The 15,867-nt window shown below is 42.0% G+C and overlaps 1 protein-coding gene across 4 annotated transcripts in view; it reads left to right on the top strand.

The window, feature by feature from the left end:
- LOC144827733 (sodium- and chloride-dependent neutral and basic amino acid transporter B(0+)-like) overlaps positions 1–15,867 on the top strand; it is a 3,091,484-nt gene that overhangs the window by 168,233 nt on the left and 2,907,384 nt on the right. For all 4 annotated transcript variants that reach the window (XM_078685937.1, XM_078685938.1, XM_078685939.1 and 1 more), the window contains one exon: positions 10,206–10,367. In XM_078685937.1, the coding sequence (XP_078542063.1) occupies positions 10,206–10,367 (162 nt within the window). The remainder of the gene's footprint in view (positions 1–10,205; positions 10,368–15,867) is intronic.

Here is a 15,867-nt window from a genome sequence, read left to right as displayed (position 1 = left end):
ACATTAAACATAGTGAGTACCCCCAGTAACTCTGCCCTTGCTTCCTATCATTCCACAGCTAACTGTCAGGTTTATCATACTGGGCCTAGTTTCACTAACCATTCCTTACTACCAAGCATAATAGGGGCTTTTCGGCAACCGAGACTGCCTGTTTCTTACTGACTGAAGCTAGGCGAAGGGTAGCTGTGACTCCCTTCCAATGACACAACCGTTGGTGGACAAACCGAGACCAACCTCTCCTACCTAAACATCCTTCCTCTCTCTCCATCCAGAGATACTAGCCCTCCATGGACAGGCCTCCACCACTTAAGGATCCAGGACTCCAAGGGTATCTCTCTACCAACACAGGTTGGTGCCACGGAGGCCACTCCATACATCGTCCATTCTGGACTCAGGGACAGAGGACGCACTCCCTCTCAATGTGTTGAGGCCATGGACTTTTACCTACTGGGCCCCCGAACACTTCAGAGCCTACTAGCTACATCCTTCCCTCACATTGTCAAAATCTGTCAGACAACTCCTCTCTCCAGAGACAGTTATGTTTCCTAACCTAGGCCTAAGTAGCGATGACCTTTTACCCAGTTATGTGCTGAATAAATGTTGATTGGTTTCATTGAAACTAGCCTCATTCATTATGCATGAGGATTCTTAGTGTCATATTTTAATTCCCTAACCATGACGTACGTACCAGGATTCAGATACTCTGTACAAAAATTCCTCGCTATCTTCATCCTGGGGCGACAGGGCTACGTTGCATAGTTTACAATTTTTGATTTAGACTCATCTACATAAGCATACTCACAACAAATCAATTGTGGTAGAATCCCGATGCTACTCTTTTTTTGTATAAAAGTACCTCACCTTCACTAGGTAACTAGAGGAGACCCTACTATGCTGACACTGACACAGAGGTTCCTGCATGCTAAGGCTTGAACACGCAGCTGTCTGACATCCCTTGTGGGGTGTCCAACTCGTGACCAAGATGGGGTCCTTCATTCTTTCCCATCACGTAATGGAGTTGGCTCTTTCTTAGGGGATTTTTGGCTTCACACCCACATACATGCTAAGTACATTGAGGTACACTTAGGTGGGGTAAGCATAGTAGGAGTACGCTATGATTACTGTTTTTATATATGCCTGCATATTTTGTTGCTTAGCACTGTGGTAGAAATGTAACTGCTGTTTACTCTGTTGGTGCTTGTAATTTCTTACATTTGCTTCTGTCTATAGATTGTCGCAGCAAACATGTATTTAACTAGAATGACACTTTTTCAATAAATGCTTATTGAAAATGTCCCTAACATGTATTCTGTGTATCTCTCTGAGACTGAGTGATCACAATTGACTGAGTGAAAAGTACTGTACTGTTTCCACGATGGCTGAAGGATCAAAGGTTGTCATGTTCAATGGTTGCCAGAAACTACACACTCCTTGGTAGGGTTCTGGGCTTACAGTGGCACTATGAGTTAGCCTGTCTATAGGCTGACATATCCTGTGGGCGTGGGAAGGGAAATCCGTTTCAGCTGAGAAGGTAAACCCTATGTATTGGCTGTAGGTTATGCAAGATTGAAGGATTAAAATTCCCCACAGCGTGCAAAGCTTTATCTCTTTTCCTTATTAATCTCTCCCACAATGTCTGTTAATGGAGATGGTGTTTCGGGTACCGTGGAAGCAGAGCAGGAAGTTGCTCTTAACATTACAGAAAATTGCAGACATGCAGTTACTGTGAAATTATTGCAATACAGCTTCCCGATAACGGGGGGTAGTGTTACCTTCTTCATAGAGGCACACAAAGCGTTCAGGACAGAGGTATTCTATTCTTGGGTCAGAATCCCGCCTGCAGATTCACGCACACAGTTGTTTCATACATACATTGAAGACGACACACCTGAGGAATACTTTCCATACATGTCCCATTAACGTACCAAGAGCATATTAATTGGTTTAAAGGTGCCCTCCCACACACCACAACAAATATGAGACTTAGTCACTCAGCAGATTAGGAGCAAACTGGCCGGTCCTAGCTGCTTACACACCACATCCAGACATTGATACATTGTCAGCAGGAGAATTATGTACCCTTTACAGAGACGTATTAAAGTTATACAGAAATATTACACAGTTCGTAATGCGAACACTTACAATTCATTCTGCGAGGATTGCTTAAGCTAGTCAACCCCATTTAAGTACATCAACTATCAGCCGACCACCGCTGAACCTGGTTATGGGAAGAATGCCCACCAAGTGGGAGCAAATACTGTTCTGAGAAGCACAGAAAATAGCACAGCTTCAAGCAGTATTTCCCTATATGGCCCGCAGGAAAAACAGAATACTAACAATTTGCTTGCCAATGGGATTGGCTCGTCAGATAGAGGATTGTACCACTTGGAGTACAGTTTTTGATGCTGTTTATACCAGAGCTCATGGTACACTTTTAATAGTAGTTTTACCAGATGTATTGAAGCAAATACAGAATGAGTACGGGGCAGAACCTGCCCTGGACATGAGGATTAAACTAATGGGCAATAATGCTAGGTAACATAAAAGGGGGAGCAGCAGCGGCGGCTATACGCCAACGCCTGAGAGAATTCACTCCTGTGCAACAGGAGGGACACCTACCTACGATTATCAAAGAAACCTATGCCTCGCTGGGTAGAGATAACCTGTCCTGGTGGTCAAAGGAACAAGAACAGTACTTCTTCCGCCACTTGCAAGCTGCAATGAAAAGAAACTTGTCTCAATTGATCTGTTCAACCACACTATGTAGCTAATACTCAACAGTAGGCCGCGTGGGCTCCTGGGTAGCCTCCAATCTCCTCTTGCTACCATACAGGAAGTTCAGATGGAAACATTAATAACTTTTGAAGACTCCACTCCGCAAAGTGAAGGAGTTACCAACAATGGAATGCAGCTTTTATGTGTTGAAACTGAGCAAGATCAAACTACAAATGACAAACAGATCTCAATTCGGCCAAATACCGATGTCTATGTGAATATGTCTCGAAAGGAGGCATCTGCCAGTTTTACAAAACTTGGAGGCAATGTGTTAAGCATTTATGCGACCCCACAAACAGTAGTAAAGTGAAAACACAACAGAAGAATATTCAAACATCAGTTTAGTAAAATAAAGGAAAGTTTAGTAATTTGTTTGACACCAAAACAAAAACACTCAGTAGAACCAGAGGTATGCAGTTTTAAAGATTTAAGGTAAGACTAGCGCCTAAAAGCACAAAGTGCCGCTCGCAATTATCTGGTCATGCGAGACCGGGGAAAGTCACAGTTTCAGGTTGACTGTGATGAAGCATGTACCAGATACAGGGACCAGGTTAGTAATGCTGAAAATTGTACCTTCTAAAGTCTAACACAGAGAGTTCAGTTCATGGTGGAGGATACATGGAAGAGTAGGAAGAGTGTTGTAGATGGTTGCGGCCGTATCGCAATGAGTAGGCAGAGCATTGTGGAAGGTCGACGCCATAGTGCAAAGATCCTGTCGGGCAGCATGGGTGATCGTTACTAGAGATTTGCCTTGGCGGTCACCGCAAGCTATCAATGCTGTAGCAAGAAGTAAAGATCTTGCATTGCCAGTTATTGCTGGCGGTCACTGTAGCATGAAGAGTTGTGTTCACTGGAGGTTTGCATTGGCGGTTACACAGGTGGCAAGATCTCTGTGAAAACAATCCCATTTGTGGGTGTGAACAGCCCAAATTTTAGGATTTCTTATTTCCTTCAAGGAGGAGCTCAACCGATGCCACACCCAGGGTCCAGGACCTTGAAGGCACCTTTTGGGGATCAGAATTTCACTCCAGCAGAGGACAGCTGGGCTCAAACAGGTCCAGTTGCAGGTCCAGTTACAACAGGTCAACTGGGCAGTTGCAAATGGGGCTTGTTGTGTCCATGTAGCTCAGAACAGGAGGTCAGTCAGCTGAGCTTTAGAGTCACTTCAGCCTGGGATGAAGGGAGCAGGTGCAGTAAGTAGGACAGACATCATGCAGCAGGACAGAAGGGTGTATTTCTTCTGTCATAGCCACAGGTTCAGGATTCAATAGGGATGTAGGCTATGATTAGCCTAGACACTGTATTTGCAATCATACACATTCCTTACAGATAGCAGAACACACTGCTGCCACCCTGTAACCGGCTCCGGTATCCATGACAACAGGAAAACATAGAGCGTAACCAATATGGATTTAACCCGTAGGAAGGAACGAGACACGTGATGACATCATACATGTCAAACGCAGATGAGTGCAAAGGTCAAAACCCGCCCCACCTCAAGACGAGCGCTGGCACACATAACCACTATGGCACATGAAACAGATGCTCACATTTAAGTACAGCCTCCAGAGGTAGCCCCCAAAAATGCTGGATGACCGAGGTGAAGCAGGATTTACGGCAGGTGAGAGGCCTTGACGAAGTAAGTGTGAAAACAACAGGGGGAACCTGATTAAGAAGCGCACTGGCTGGATGTAACTAAAAGGGTTCTCCTCATTTTTCAAAAAATTTACAGAGTGTGACTAAAAGGTGCACACCATCGACCAATCCCTGGTAGCAAGAGGCTACCACCTCTAAGTCAGTTACCATTCTTTATTATCACATATTTTTTATTAAGAATGGACACATTATCGTGATGATCGACCCCTTTTTAACATAATATAATGGCGATAAGCGCTGTCGGACGAATTTTGTAGAATAGCCCTGAACACCCATAAATGAATTGTCTCTGGTCCAACGGAATACAAAACAAATGTTTGTTCAATGCATGTAACCTGATTATAGAGTTAAAATATACAAACTTTAACAACAGATTACATTTAACCAAGTTCCGGTATAGATGTATGCTGAATTGCTGATTAGCCCAAACACATGTCAACAAGAATACGCATAGTCTTTCGGAGGGAATCCACAGGAAAAATACTGCATATTTGTATGTCTTGTCTGTAAAACTACTAATCTGTATGTAGACCCATGATACTACCTGGCTGTCTGGTTTGACTAGGAAACTTAAAATCACATATGCGTAAAACAACTAATCTGTATGTAGACCCGTGATACCACTGGGCTGTCTGGTCTGTCTTTGGAATAAAAACTCATGTATGCTCATACTTACATCCTCTTAATTGTAATTGATAAACAAGATGATGAAATACGTGGCAATTTAGTCATGACAAAGGACCAGACTGGAAGGTACCCAACTGGCTCAATGTTTATTTCTCCTATTCACTACTACTGCCTGTTTTTTGCACTCCCTTTGAGGAAGAAAAAGAAAGTGGTCGTTTTTCAGAAACAACTGTGGGTTTTAAGTACAATCTACCCACACAGACCCTGCATGCCTTAGCATGCATGCTGGCCTTTTCTCTTTGGTCCTGACATAAGCCATTCTGACCCTGAGAGGCACCATTGGAAGATGGTCGAAACATGTAGACCGTTTTGAGGATAAGTTGGAACAGTTTAATATCCTACACATATCCTCCACTATTTATTTTTTAACATTGGCCAAGATTTCCTTGTTTAAAGGGTATGTCTAATTGACAGAAAAACTTGAGCCAATTTTAAAAACTGCACTTTTTCATTAATTAACTCACCATGTGCTAGCCTCGAAAAATAAACCAGCTCCGCTGTAATCAGACATCGCGACACACCCTGGAAACATTCGGTGACCAGGGTGGGAACCCAATGATGAAGCATGTCACCTACTAGGCAGGTGAGTGAGGGTTCTTTTATAAACTCTATGGGTTCCTAGGCAGTATACCTTATAGGTATAGTAGTGAAGAAAATAAGAGACTTGTTATCATTATGTTATTGTACCATTCTCATAACCTACATTTACTTAGGGGCATGCTTTTCTGGTGATCTATTTATACAAAAATCCAAAAATATCATGTTTAAATATGTGTTCCTTTCATTTTCCTTCTGCTCCAATGGGAGTAAAGAAAAAGGATCTAAACCACCCAAAAGGTTCTCCTGGGATGTAAAAATGATAAATCAGGTAATAAACCTCTCACTCAGGAAGCAATTTTTATCCTTTACAGTCGCAGGACAGGGTGAAATTTAGCGCCTTAAGCGCAAATGAGCTACATTTAAAGTGAGAGAACGTAGAAAGAAAATACTTAACTCTAATTGCACAATTTTGATATTCTAGAGTTTCCGCTCAAGCGATTCTGGTATCAGATGATAATTGGACCCAGTATATTGCATGTAACTCATGCAGTAGTGAATGATTATCCTAAGAGCTAATGAAGATTCCATCGCTTTATATTGCCCACCTCTGGTAAGGAGATTGTGGGATTCATTAAAGGTGCAAGAACTTCAGGTGGCATGGGCCCTGATTAAATCCCAATATCAATAATCAAGCAGGAGTCTTTTATTGGGCTACCTTTTTATTTCTTCTATTTCATCACTGCTAACTTTTAGACAATATTATTGTTATTGTTCACAGTTTGAAAAAGGACAGATACATTATTTGCCAAAAGCATTCTACTTGATCTCCAAGAGTGGGTATTTGGAAATAACATCATTCTTGCAGAACAGTCTGGTTTTTGAATGAACTGTGGTACTCTTGATAACATCACGACTTTACTTTTTTTTAAAAAAAAATATTTTTATCAGGTTTTTTTCTTTTGACAGAGTACAAAAATACACACTACATATAGCAGTTGACAGTATTCGCTGGCGGCACGCTGGGGCTCTATTTCCTTTGTGGCACGGTAGCTCTTCCATTGTCCCAGTCCGCTTGCGGACATCTCGTATTGGTTTTGTTAGACAGTTGTCTTTAGGCCCTGTTGCCAGTTTTAACATATAACATAAACATATAACATAAAAGTGTTTGGCGGATGGTTGTAGATTGACCGTCGGCCATTGTGGTTGTGTCTTGCTAGTTTGCCATCATTCGACTGGTTAAGGCGGTTTATACGGATCTAGGAATCTGTCTAAGGTTGACCACATCTCTGTTGGGCTTCCTCCAGGGTGTGTGTCTCAATGCGGTGTTGTCTGCCCCTCTTAGGTACGTCACCCAATTCAGCCACCCTTTGAAAGTGGCCTTGGTGGAGTCTTTCCATTTGGCCAGTACCGTTTTTGTTGCACTAGTCAGGAGGAAGTCAAGAAGGTTTCTGTCTTGTTGTGAGGTAACGTCTGTATTGAAGTGTGCTGTGGTTATGGTGGCGAATTCTTGTTTCAGCGTGCAGCCTAGGGCTTTGTTAGTAAAGTCAAACACCTTCCCCCAGAATTTGCTGACCTTGCTGCAGTTGAATCTCTTTATCACAGTTCCAGCAGCGGTCATTATCTCTCAGTCCTAGAGTCGCTAGGTGAGCTGGTGTCCAATACGCTTGGTGCACCAGCCAGAATTTCGTCTGGGCTAGCACAGGTAATATCATGTTCTTTGTTGGGGACGTCCACATGGTGTGTAATTCTTGTTCTGTGAATTTGGAGCCTATCTGTGTTTCCCAGTAGACTGTACACCTAGCCTTGAGATTGGAGGAGACAGGGCGGAGGAGTTTGTACAGGTGGGATACTTAGTGACCCGTCTTGTTTATGTTTTCCATGAATTGGAAGATTGAGGGAACCTGCTTGTTTAGTTTCGCTTTAGTGATGGCCGATTTGATAGCTAAGAAATTGTATAGCTCTATGTCTGGGAGGACGTGCTTTTCCTTCATGTTGTTGAAAGTGTGGGGCACATCCTCCTCTTCCAGCTGCGCTGGCTGCGGGAGTCCTAGTTGTTTCCATTTGATTATGTCTAGGGGTCTACCTCTGTATTTGATTTTAGGGTTTGCCCAGAGTGCTACCCACCGCGAGTTTTTGATGCTGACCTCGAGGTACTGGTCTACCTTGAGAAGAGCTTGTTTCGTTATCTTGAATATCGGGTTCCCTTTTATTGTCTGTTTGTTGGTGGTGAGGAGGGCTAGTCATGACTTTACAACCAGTCAAATTAAAATTTCCTTAATTTCTACTGAGGCTAATATTAGCTCTCCATGCCTCCATGTGGAATCAAGTCCTGATGGGTGGGAACCCAGGTTTATTGAAAAGAGTGGGGACACAGAATGGTTTGAAGCATGGTTGCCTGTTGGCGCTGCTACTTTTCTCACTTTATATTCATGATCTGCCCCACATAGTAGGAATGACAACTGGAGTTAATAGGACGTTTGTTGTCTTTTACCTGCTGACTATGTACTCCTGTTGGATTAAACTGCAAACGCATCTTAATGCTTTGAAAGACTATGCACAGAAACACTGTTTAAAAATAAATACCTCAAAGAGCAAAATCTTGACGTTCAGAAAGAATAGTGCTCGAACTAGGAAAAACTTTAAGTGCTTCTTGGGGAGCGCTAAGATGGAAAAAGTGCAATTTTATTTTTATCTAGGCAGGGTTTTATCAAGTAATTGTAGTAATAAAGACCATATAAACGTACGGCACTGTTCAAAGCTTCTGTCATTAACAGATTGTGTAAGAGCTGCGGAAAAAAAGCACTTCGCTCATGTCCTGTGGTTTTACAAGGCTAAAATTCAGACTACAGTGAGTTATGCCTGCAAAGTGCTGGATATGCAGCACTTGACCTTTCTCGACACAGTGGAGGGACGCATTTGGGTTCAAATTTGTAATTTGATTTTCTAGGTTTCCCCATTTGTTCTTCGACTCGAGTTTGGGTTATCCTCCACTGTTGTGCTTGGTATGGCAGCAGTTTTGAGGTGGGGAACTGCCTGCTTGGAAGTGAAAATAGGTCAGTTCGAGAATCACTAAAGCATGAAATTGACCACACTATGAGGGAGAAAAGTGTATTTAATCCTCCTTTATAGAAGCAATGGAAATGTTTGAGATCTTTGTATAAAGCATGTATGAAAAGGGATATTTTGCTTTGTACACTGCATGGGCAGGATATGGTTGTAATAGAAAGGAGTATATGTAAACATCCTCAACCCTACCTTATGTGTAATCTTGAAATGGTGTTTGTAGATTAATCTTGCTCCTAAAGTTAAACTTGCTCCCCCTGCAGGATATCACAAGAATTTCGGAATGCATAACAAAGGAAGAGAGACTAGATAAACTTTGTCTTGAACATGTTCAAAATGAATACAATGCAATTTTTTTGTGCCAATATTTGCATTTTGCAAGTAGTTACTTCTTGAGACTGATCTTTTTAAAATATAATCTAGGCTCGTCTATTTGGCCATCCAACTGAGATGGTTTGTGCAAAAATCTTCAACTTTTTAAAATGTTTTCAATCTGTTTTAATCCTGTATGCTTTAGCAGTTTTTGCACTCCACTGTTGAGTTGTAAGTGTTATCACCACCATCTGTTTGCACTTTACATGCTGTGACTTTTTTAAATTGACTTTTGCGTATATTTTTTATTTTCGTACTTGATCAATGAGTTTTAATCTAGCCTTATAGTCTGCCATAGCGGGCTATACCAGCCATTAAAGGCCCGCTCCAGCGTAGGCGAGGTCCTTTAACAAGAAGCGGGACTTTAATGGCCGGTATAGCCCAGCTACGGAGGGCTATACGGCTAAAAGAACATTCCTCCACTAGAGGCCAGAATGTTCTAACAAATTAAACAAAGGCTGCACGGAGCCCGAAGTGAATTAAAACCCCTTGGGCTCCAAGAGGCCTTTGTTCACAGCAGCTGTGAATGAAAAAAACAAACGATCAAATGTTGCTCTGCGGGCTGCTACCGACCCGTAGAAGCCCAGAGCACGCCATTGTCTGCAATGGAGTGCGCAACATTCTGATGTTTTAATGAATTGTAAATACTAATTTTGCAGTTATGTTCTATTCACACTTAATATGTTGTGACTTTTTTAGACTGTCCTTTGTGCGTATTCATATTTTTTCACTTTAAGACTGAGTTCTAATAAACTGTAAATTCCAATCTTGCAGTTGGTCATTCCATTTGCAATTTATATAGTGTGACCTTCTTAGACTGTTTTTTTATTACAGTAGCAATAATGACTATGCAATATTTATAATGGACGTATTTTTATATTTCTTATATGTGTGATGTGATGTGATTGGATACTTTTATAGCGCACTACTAGTTCCAAAACATAAATAAATAATTGAAGTGATTCACATGAGCAAACAATTGATCCGCACATCTACTAAGAAAAATAATGTACTCTTCCTTGAATCACCTTAAATTTCATATTGTGAAGATCTTCCATGAAGATAGCATTGAAAACTGAATGGTAATGAAAAATAATTCTTATTTGTTTCAGGTGTGGGCATCACCATGGTGATCACTTCAACCATAGTATCCATCTACTACAATGTCATTGTTGCCTATAGTCTCTATTATTTATTTGCCTCTTTCCAAAGGATATTGCCTTGGTCTGACTGCTCCAACTGGGCTAATGAAACGTGCAGCAAGCCTTTGAGAGGTATGTTTTATATTATTTCACGATATATCGTCATATAGATTATGTTGTGTGCATTTTTCAACTAGGGGAGAATTTTCAGAGCCTAGCAGTCGGTCTTATTTCAATGAATGGAAAAATCGATCAGATAAAGGTTTTATTCAAAGATGGAATGATGGTGGTGGACGATTGCTTTGATTAATAATGCAAAACGGTATACTGGACAGCAGCTAAAATGCTGTATTAACACTGGCTCATACCTTGAACTATGCATCATAAGAGTGTCGAAATTATGGATTGCGTGTTTCATATCTATAAAGATTTGATACCTTTTAGTTGATAATTAGCAAGTCAACCGTCTGCTTTTTTATCTCCAAGTTTATCAGATTGGCTTTGGGCCTGATTTAATGTCTTGGGCGGATGGGTACTACATCACAGCATATCACATATTGCAAGTGGTATAGGATATGATACACTTGTAATAAGACGGATGGCATATCCAGTTCGTGTAACCAGTCCCTCATACTCTAAATTAGGCCTTTTTTCCTTTAGCTGCACTGATAATACCGAAGACGTAGATGCTGAGACGATGATGCAATCTGCAGTTTCCATAAATATGGATGCTAAAACTAATATATTTTTATCACCCATAGGTGTAGGGCTAGAAGTGTTATATTGAGATAAGATGTGTCTCTGAATTCTAATCCGCATTGTGGTACTGACGAAAAGGCTCTTGGTTCAGCTCAATGGAGTTGTATTGCATCCATGTCTGCCAGAAGTCTGAACTGAAGTTATAAATGTGTACTTTCTGCAGAAATGTCTTCACACACAAAAAACATCTGAATGATGTACAACTAGGAATGTTGCTAGAAGAGAATAAAAGAAAGACGAAAAAGAAAGTAGGGGTTCATTTAGGACTTCCTTGTACTTTGTTTTCCCGTGGCGTTTGCTGCTGCAAATCGAGGTTCCAGTTCTCAGGCTTAATCTCTTATGTGATGGAAGAGGAATGGTGCATCGACCAGAGTAGCTGACTCTGGAGCACAGGGCTCATGGTTTGATCCTTGGTGCCGGCGGCAGCTCAGCTTAGCTCAGCACCTTGTGACTCTGGACAATAACTCACTTAGGCCATATGTATCAACATACCCTTTTGCGATTTCCTAATAGCGATTTTTAAGGAATAGCTATTTAGAAATCGCAAAATGGTATGTATGTAGAAAATCTCTTTTTTTAGCGATTCCTTAAAATTCCTTAATTGCGATTAGCAAATTGCTAATCGCAATTAAGGAATCATTTCCCATTCATTTCTGTGGGCCAGGAGGCCCATATGAATGAATGTGAAATTATTCTCAATTTGCGAATCGAAATTTGCTAATAGCAAATTGAGAATAATTTCAAGGGTGCAGGGGTGTCTCATTAACACCCTGCTGCACCCCTGAAAATGACATGTGTGCGCATATGGCGCACATACATGCCCTAGGGGCATTTGTAAAAGAAATCGCAAATTACCACCAACTACAAGTTGGTGGTAATTTGCGATTCCTTAAGGGCATTTTGGAATTGTTTTTTGCATTATACATTGCATTTAAGGAATCGCAAAATTTGCGATTCCTTAAATGCAATCGCAAAATAAGGGATGGCAAATTTTGCGATTCCTTATTTTGCACCCAAATACTTTCATACATACCATTTTGCTAAAATGGGTTCGCAAACGCCGAAATTCGGCGTTTGCGAACCCATTTGGCCTTGATACATATGGCCCTTAATGTCGCAACGGCCCCCAGCGCTTTGAAAACCGTAAGGTGAGTGATATGTTAGCTCTTTACAAATACGAATTACATTATGTGTCTTGCGTATTTTCACATTTGCTCCAGCTTTTGGTCAGGTATAAACCCATCAGTCTCTTGGAGGTCTGAGAGAGTCACTATCCAAAAATAATATGACCTCTTAGCCTTTGGCTGTTCTTTGGTTTAATTGTGCTTGATGGTATTTCTGCTCAATGGTTCATAGTGTGGAAAACTGAGCAAGAAGTGTTCTCCCTGACCCCAGGTGCTGTCCGCTGAGGATGCTAGTTTTCGTTTCTTGAGCAGTGTCCTCAGCAGAAGAGCTTCACTTCTCACCAGGGCGAACAATCTCCTCTCGCTTGGGTTTGTCATGGTTGTCACATAGAATTGTAGAGGCTGAATTACACCAAAAATACCGGATTGGCTAGCTGGATGGAATGTCTCCAATGTTCTTTATTTAGATTCCTGTTTAAACTTCATAAAAAATTTTGAAACTGTTGTTTCGATGATTCTTTTTGGTATAAAACTCAGACTTGGGTTTGCAGCTGTCTGATCTAAGCCACAACTTGAGCTGCTTTCTTCAAGGTCAGAGCATGGCTGTATTTGATGTGCAGGGAGGAACGTTTCTTCTATGCCGTGTCAGGGTTTTCCTGACTGACTTAATCCTTTTCAGCCCATACTTTATTTTTGGATTGGAAAGCGGACATTTACACCACTGAAAAGAGGAGAGGAAACAATATCGGTAACAAATCTATACGCATCCAACACTGACGATGCAGCATTTTGGGAGAATGTATCTAGGAAACTAGAAAAGCACCACACTAACAACCTAAACATTGTTGCAGGCGACTTTAACCAAGTCCTAGATCACACTTTAGACAGACAATCACACGCCGTGATAAGGCCAACGGCCTCCCACAACACCCTGAGAAATATCTACAACAGATTCCAATTAGAAGACCCATGGAGACTACAGCACCCAGACACCCGGGACTACACTTTCTACTCCAACCTGCACAACACTTACAGTAGAATCGACTACATTCTCATCTCTAAATTTCACACACACCTGACTGATCATACTGACATAGCAGCAAGAACAATCTCAGATCACTCCTGCATTAGCCTACACATGTCAGGCAGACACAATGACCACATTACGAGAAAATGGCGGTTCAACAATATAACTCTAGCAAGACAAGAGGACAAAGACACAATAGAAACAGCGATCAAGAACTACATAGCAGAAAATGATACAGAGGACACCAACCCAAAATTCCTGTGGGTGGCCCTGAAAGCAACTATAAGGGGGTACCTGCTAGAAATCAAAGCCAGAAGAGACAGAGAAGCAACAGCGCAGCTAAACAAGCTAGAAGGGGACATCAAACTACTAGAAGCAAAGCACATGGAATACACGTCAAACTCATCTCCTTATAACACTCACAAGTAAGAAATATGAATACAACAGAATCCTCAGCGAGAGGGCAGGAATGTGGATCAGGAAGTACAAACAGATCAACCTGTGCGAGGCTAACAAAGCAGGGAAAATATTGGCGTCATACCTCAAACGTAAACAAAGACAGCACTCCACAGCAACACACACAAACCACTCGGAAATCCTACAAACCTTCAGGGAGTTCTACAAAGAACTATACACCAAAGACAACAACTTAGACGAGGCAGGCACCACAGACTACTTGAAAAAACTGAACCTTCCCAAATTACCAGACGAGGAAGCAAAAGCGCGTGGCCAAGCGTTTGAGGAATCCGAGATAGCAATGGCCATTAAGTCACTAAAAGACAACATGACACCAGGACACCAGGACCGGACGGCTACTCAGCACCCTTCTACAAAAAGTACAAAGATCTTCTTGCCCCAGTCCTGACAAAAGCATTCAACCACTGCGCAGAGGAGGGCACAGTAACAGAAACTATGTCGCAAGCCGACATAATAGTCATCCCTAAAGAAGGCAAAGACACACAATGGCCCAAAAACTACCAACCAATATCGCTTATTAACCTGGACTGTAAACTATACGCAAAAGTGCTAGCTACCAGACTCAACAAAATCCTACCCCAGCTAATAGGAAACACACAGGTAGGGTACATGAAAACTTGCATGTCACACGACAACACTAGACTACTATGTCTGATGATTGAATACTCCTCTAACTCAACGCACCCGACATAGCTATCACACTAGACGCCGAAAAAGCCTTCAACAGAGTCTCCTGGCACTTCCTTGAGAAGTGCCTGCAAGAGTACAACGTATGGAGCGAATACACGAAGAAAGTCATGGCGCTATATAAAAAACCTACTGCAAAAATTGCCATAAACGGCGGATCCTCCGCCTCTGTAGAACTTGAAAGAGGCACAAGACAAGGGTGCCCTTTATCCCCACTACTATTCCTACTGGCACTAGAACCTCTGATCACAGACACCCTAGCAAACAGTCAAATCGCAGGAATAACGATAAACAACACAACAGCCAAGATCGCTACCTATGCAGACGACCTGCTAATCATGACAAACGACCCTGCCGATTCCATACCTGCTCTCATGAGCACGATAGAGACGTACGCCAAACACTCAGGCTACAAACTTAACAAAGACAAATCTGACTGCATGCCACTCAACGTGCACACCACTAAGGAGGTACTAGGGAATATAGGACTGGCATGGCAGCCTAAGGCCATCAAATACCTAGTATCCAGTTCAAAAGGAACCTGAGGAGCACGCTAGAATTGAACGAGACACTTACGCTGTGCAAGGTAAAGGACCTACTAGACGCATGGTCTCCCAAGTTTATCACTTGGTGGGGAAGCATAGAAACGATCAAAATGATGGTCACACCCATAGTCAACTACCTGGCAAACATGCTACCGCTGCCCATGACAGAAGACTTCCATGAAAAACTAGACCTAATGATCAACAAATTTATTTGGCACGGTAAAAAAGCAAGGATAAGCCTCCGCAAGCTCAGATTAGCCAAGAAACTGGACGGGCTTAACCTAGCCGACCTCAAAACGTTCCAGCTGGCCTTCATAGCTAGACAAGGAATGCACTAGATACTACCCGGCCAAAAATACACGCCGACCTGGTTAGCCATAGAGAGAGCCAAGCTAAACAACACTGCCCCACTTACTCTACTAACTGCCAATAAACAAGCACTCAGTAGCAACCCGATCCTAAAGCTCACAAGACAGGCACTACTGATGTTAGTTCGTAAACTAGAGGTCAGCATCAAAAACTCACAGTGGGAAACACTTTGGGGGAACCACAAGATTAAATATAGAGGTAAAACCTTAGACATGAGAGAATGGAAAAGTCGTTAAATACAATTCCCAATACAACTAGAACTAGAAGGAACACCATACACCTTCAACAACTTGGAGAAAGAACACAACCTACCAAGCATAGAACTCTACAACTTCCTAGCCATAAAAACAGCTCTAACGAAAGCAAAACTACACAGACGTACACCTTCTATCTTCCAACTATTGGAGAACATAAACAAGATAGGTCACCAAGTCTCACTTCTGTACAAACTGCTTCGTCCAGCCACGTCAAAGCTTAATGAGAAAAAAAACGACCTACTGGGAAAGCCAAATGAAGGTGAAACTGTCGGAGCAAGACTTGCAAGCTATGTGGGCCTCGCCTTCTAAGAACATGATATCCCCAGTACTTGCCCAAACAAAATTCTGGCTACTCCACCAGCCCTATTGGACACCGGCAAGACTAGC

The sequence above is a fragment of the Lissotriton helveticus genome, chromosome 4_1 (genome assembly GCF_964261635.1).
Source record: "Lissotriton helveticus chromosome 4_1, aLisHel1.1, whole genome shotgun sequence".
NCBI lineage: Eukaryota > Metazoa > Chordata > Amphibia > Caudata > Salamandridae > Lissotriton > Lissotriton helveticus.
This window is presented reverse-complemented; position numbering and strand designations above follow the sequence as displayed.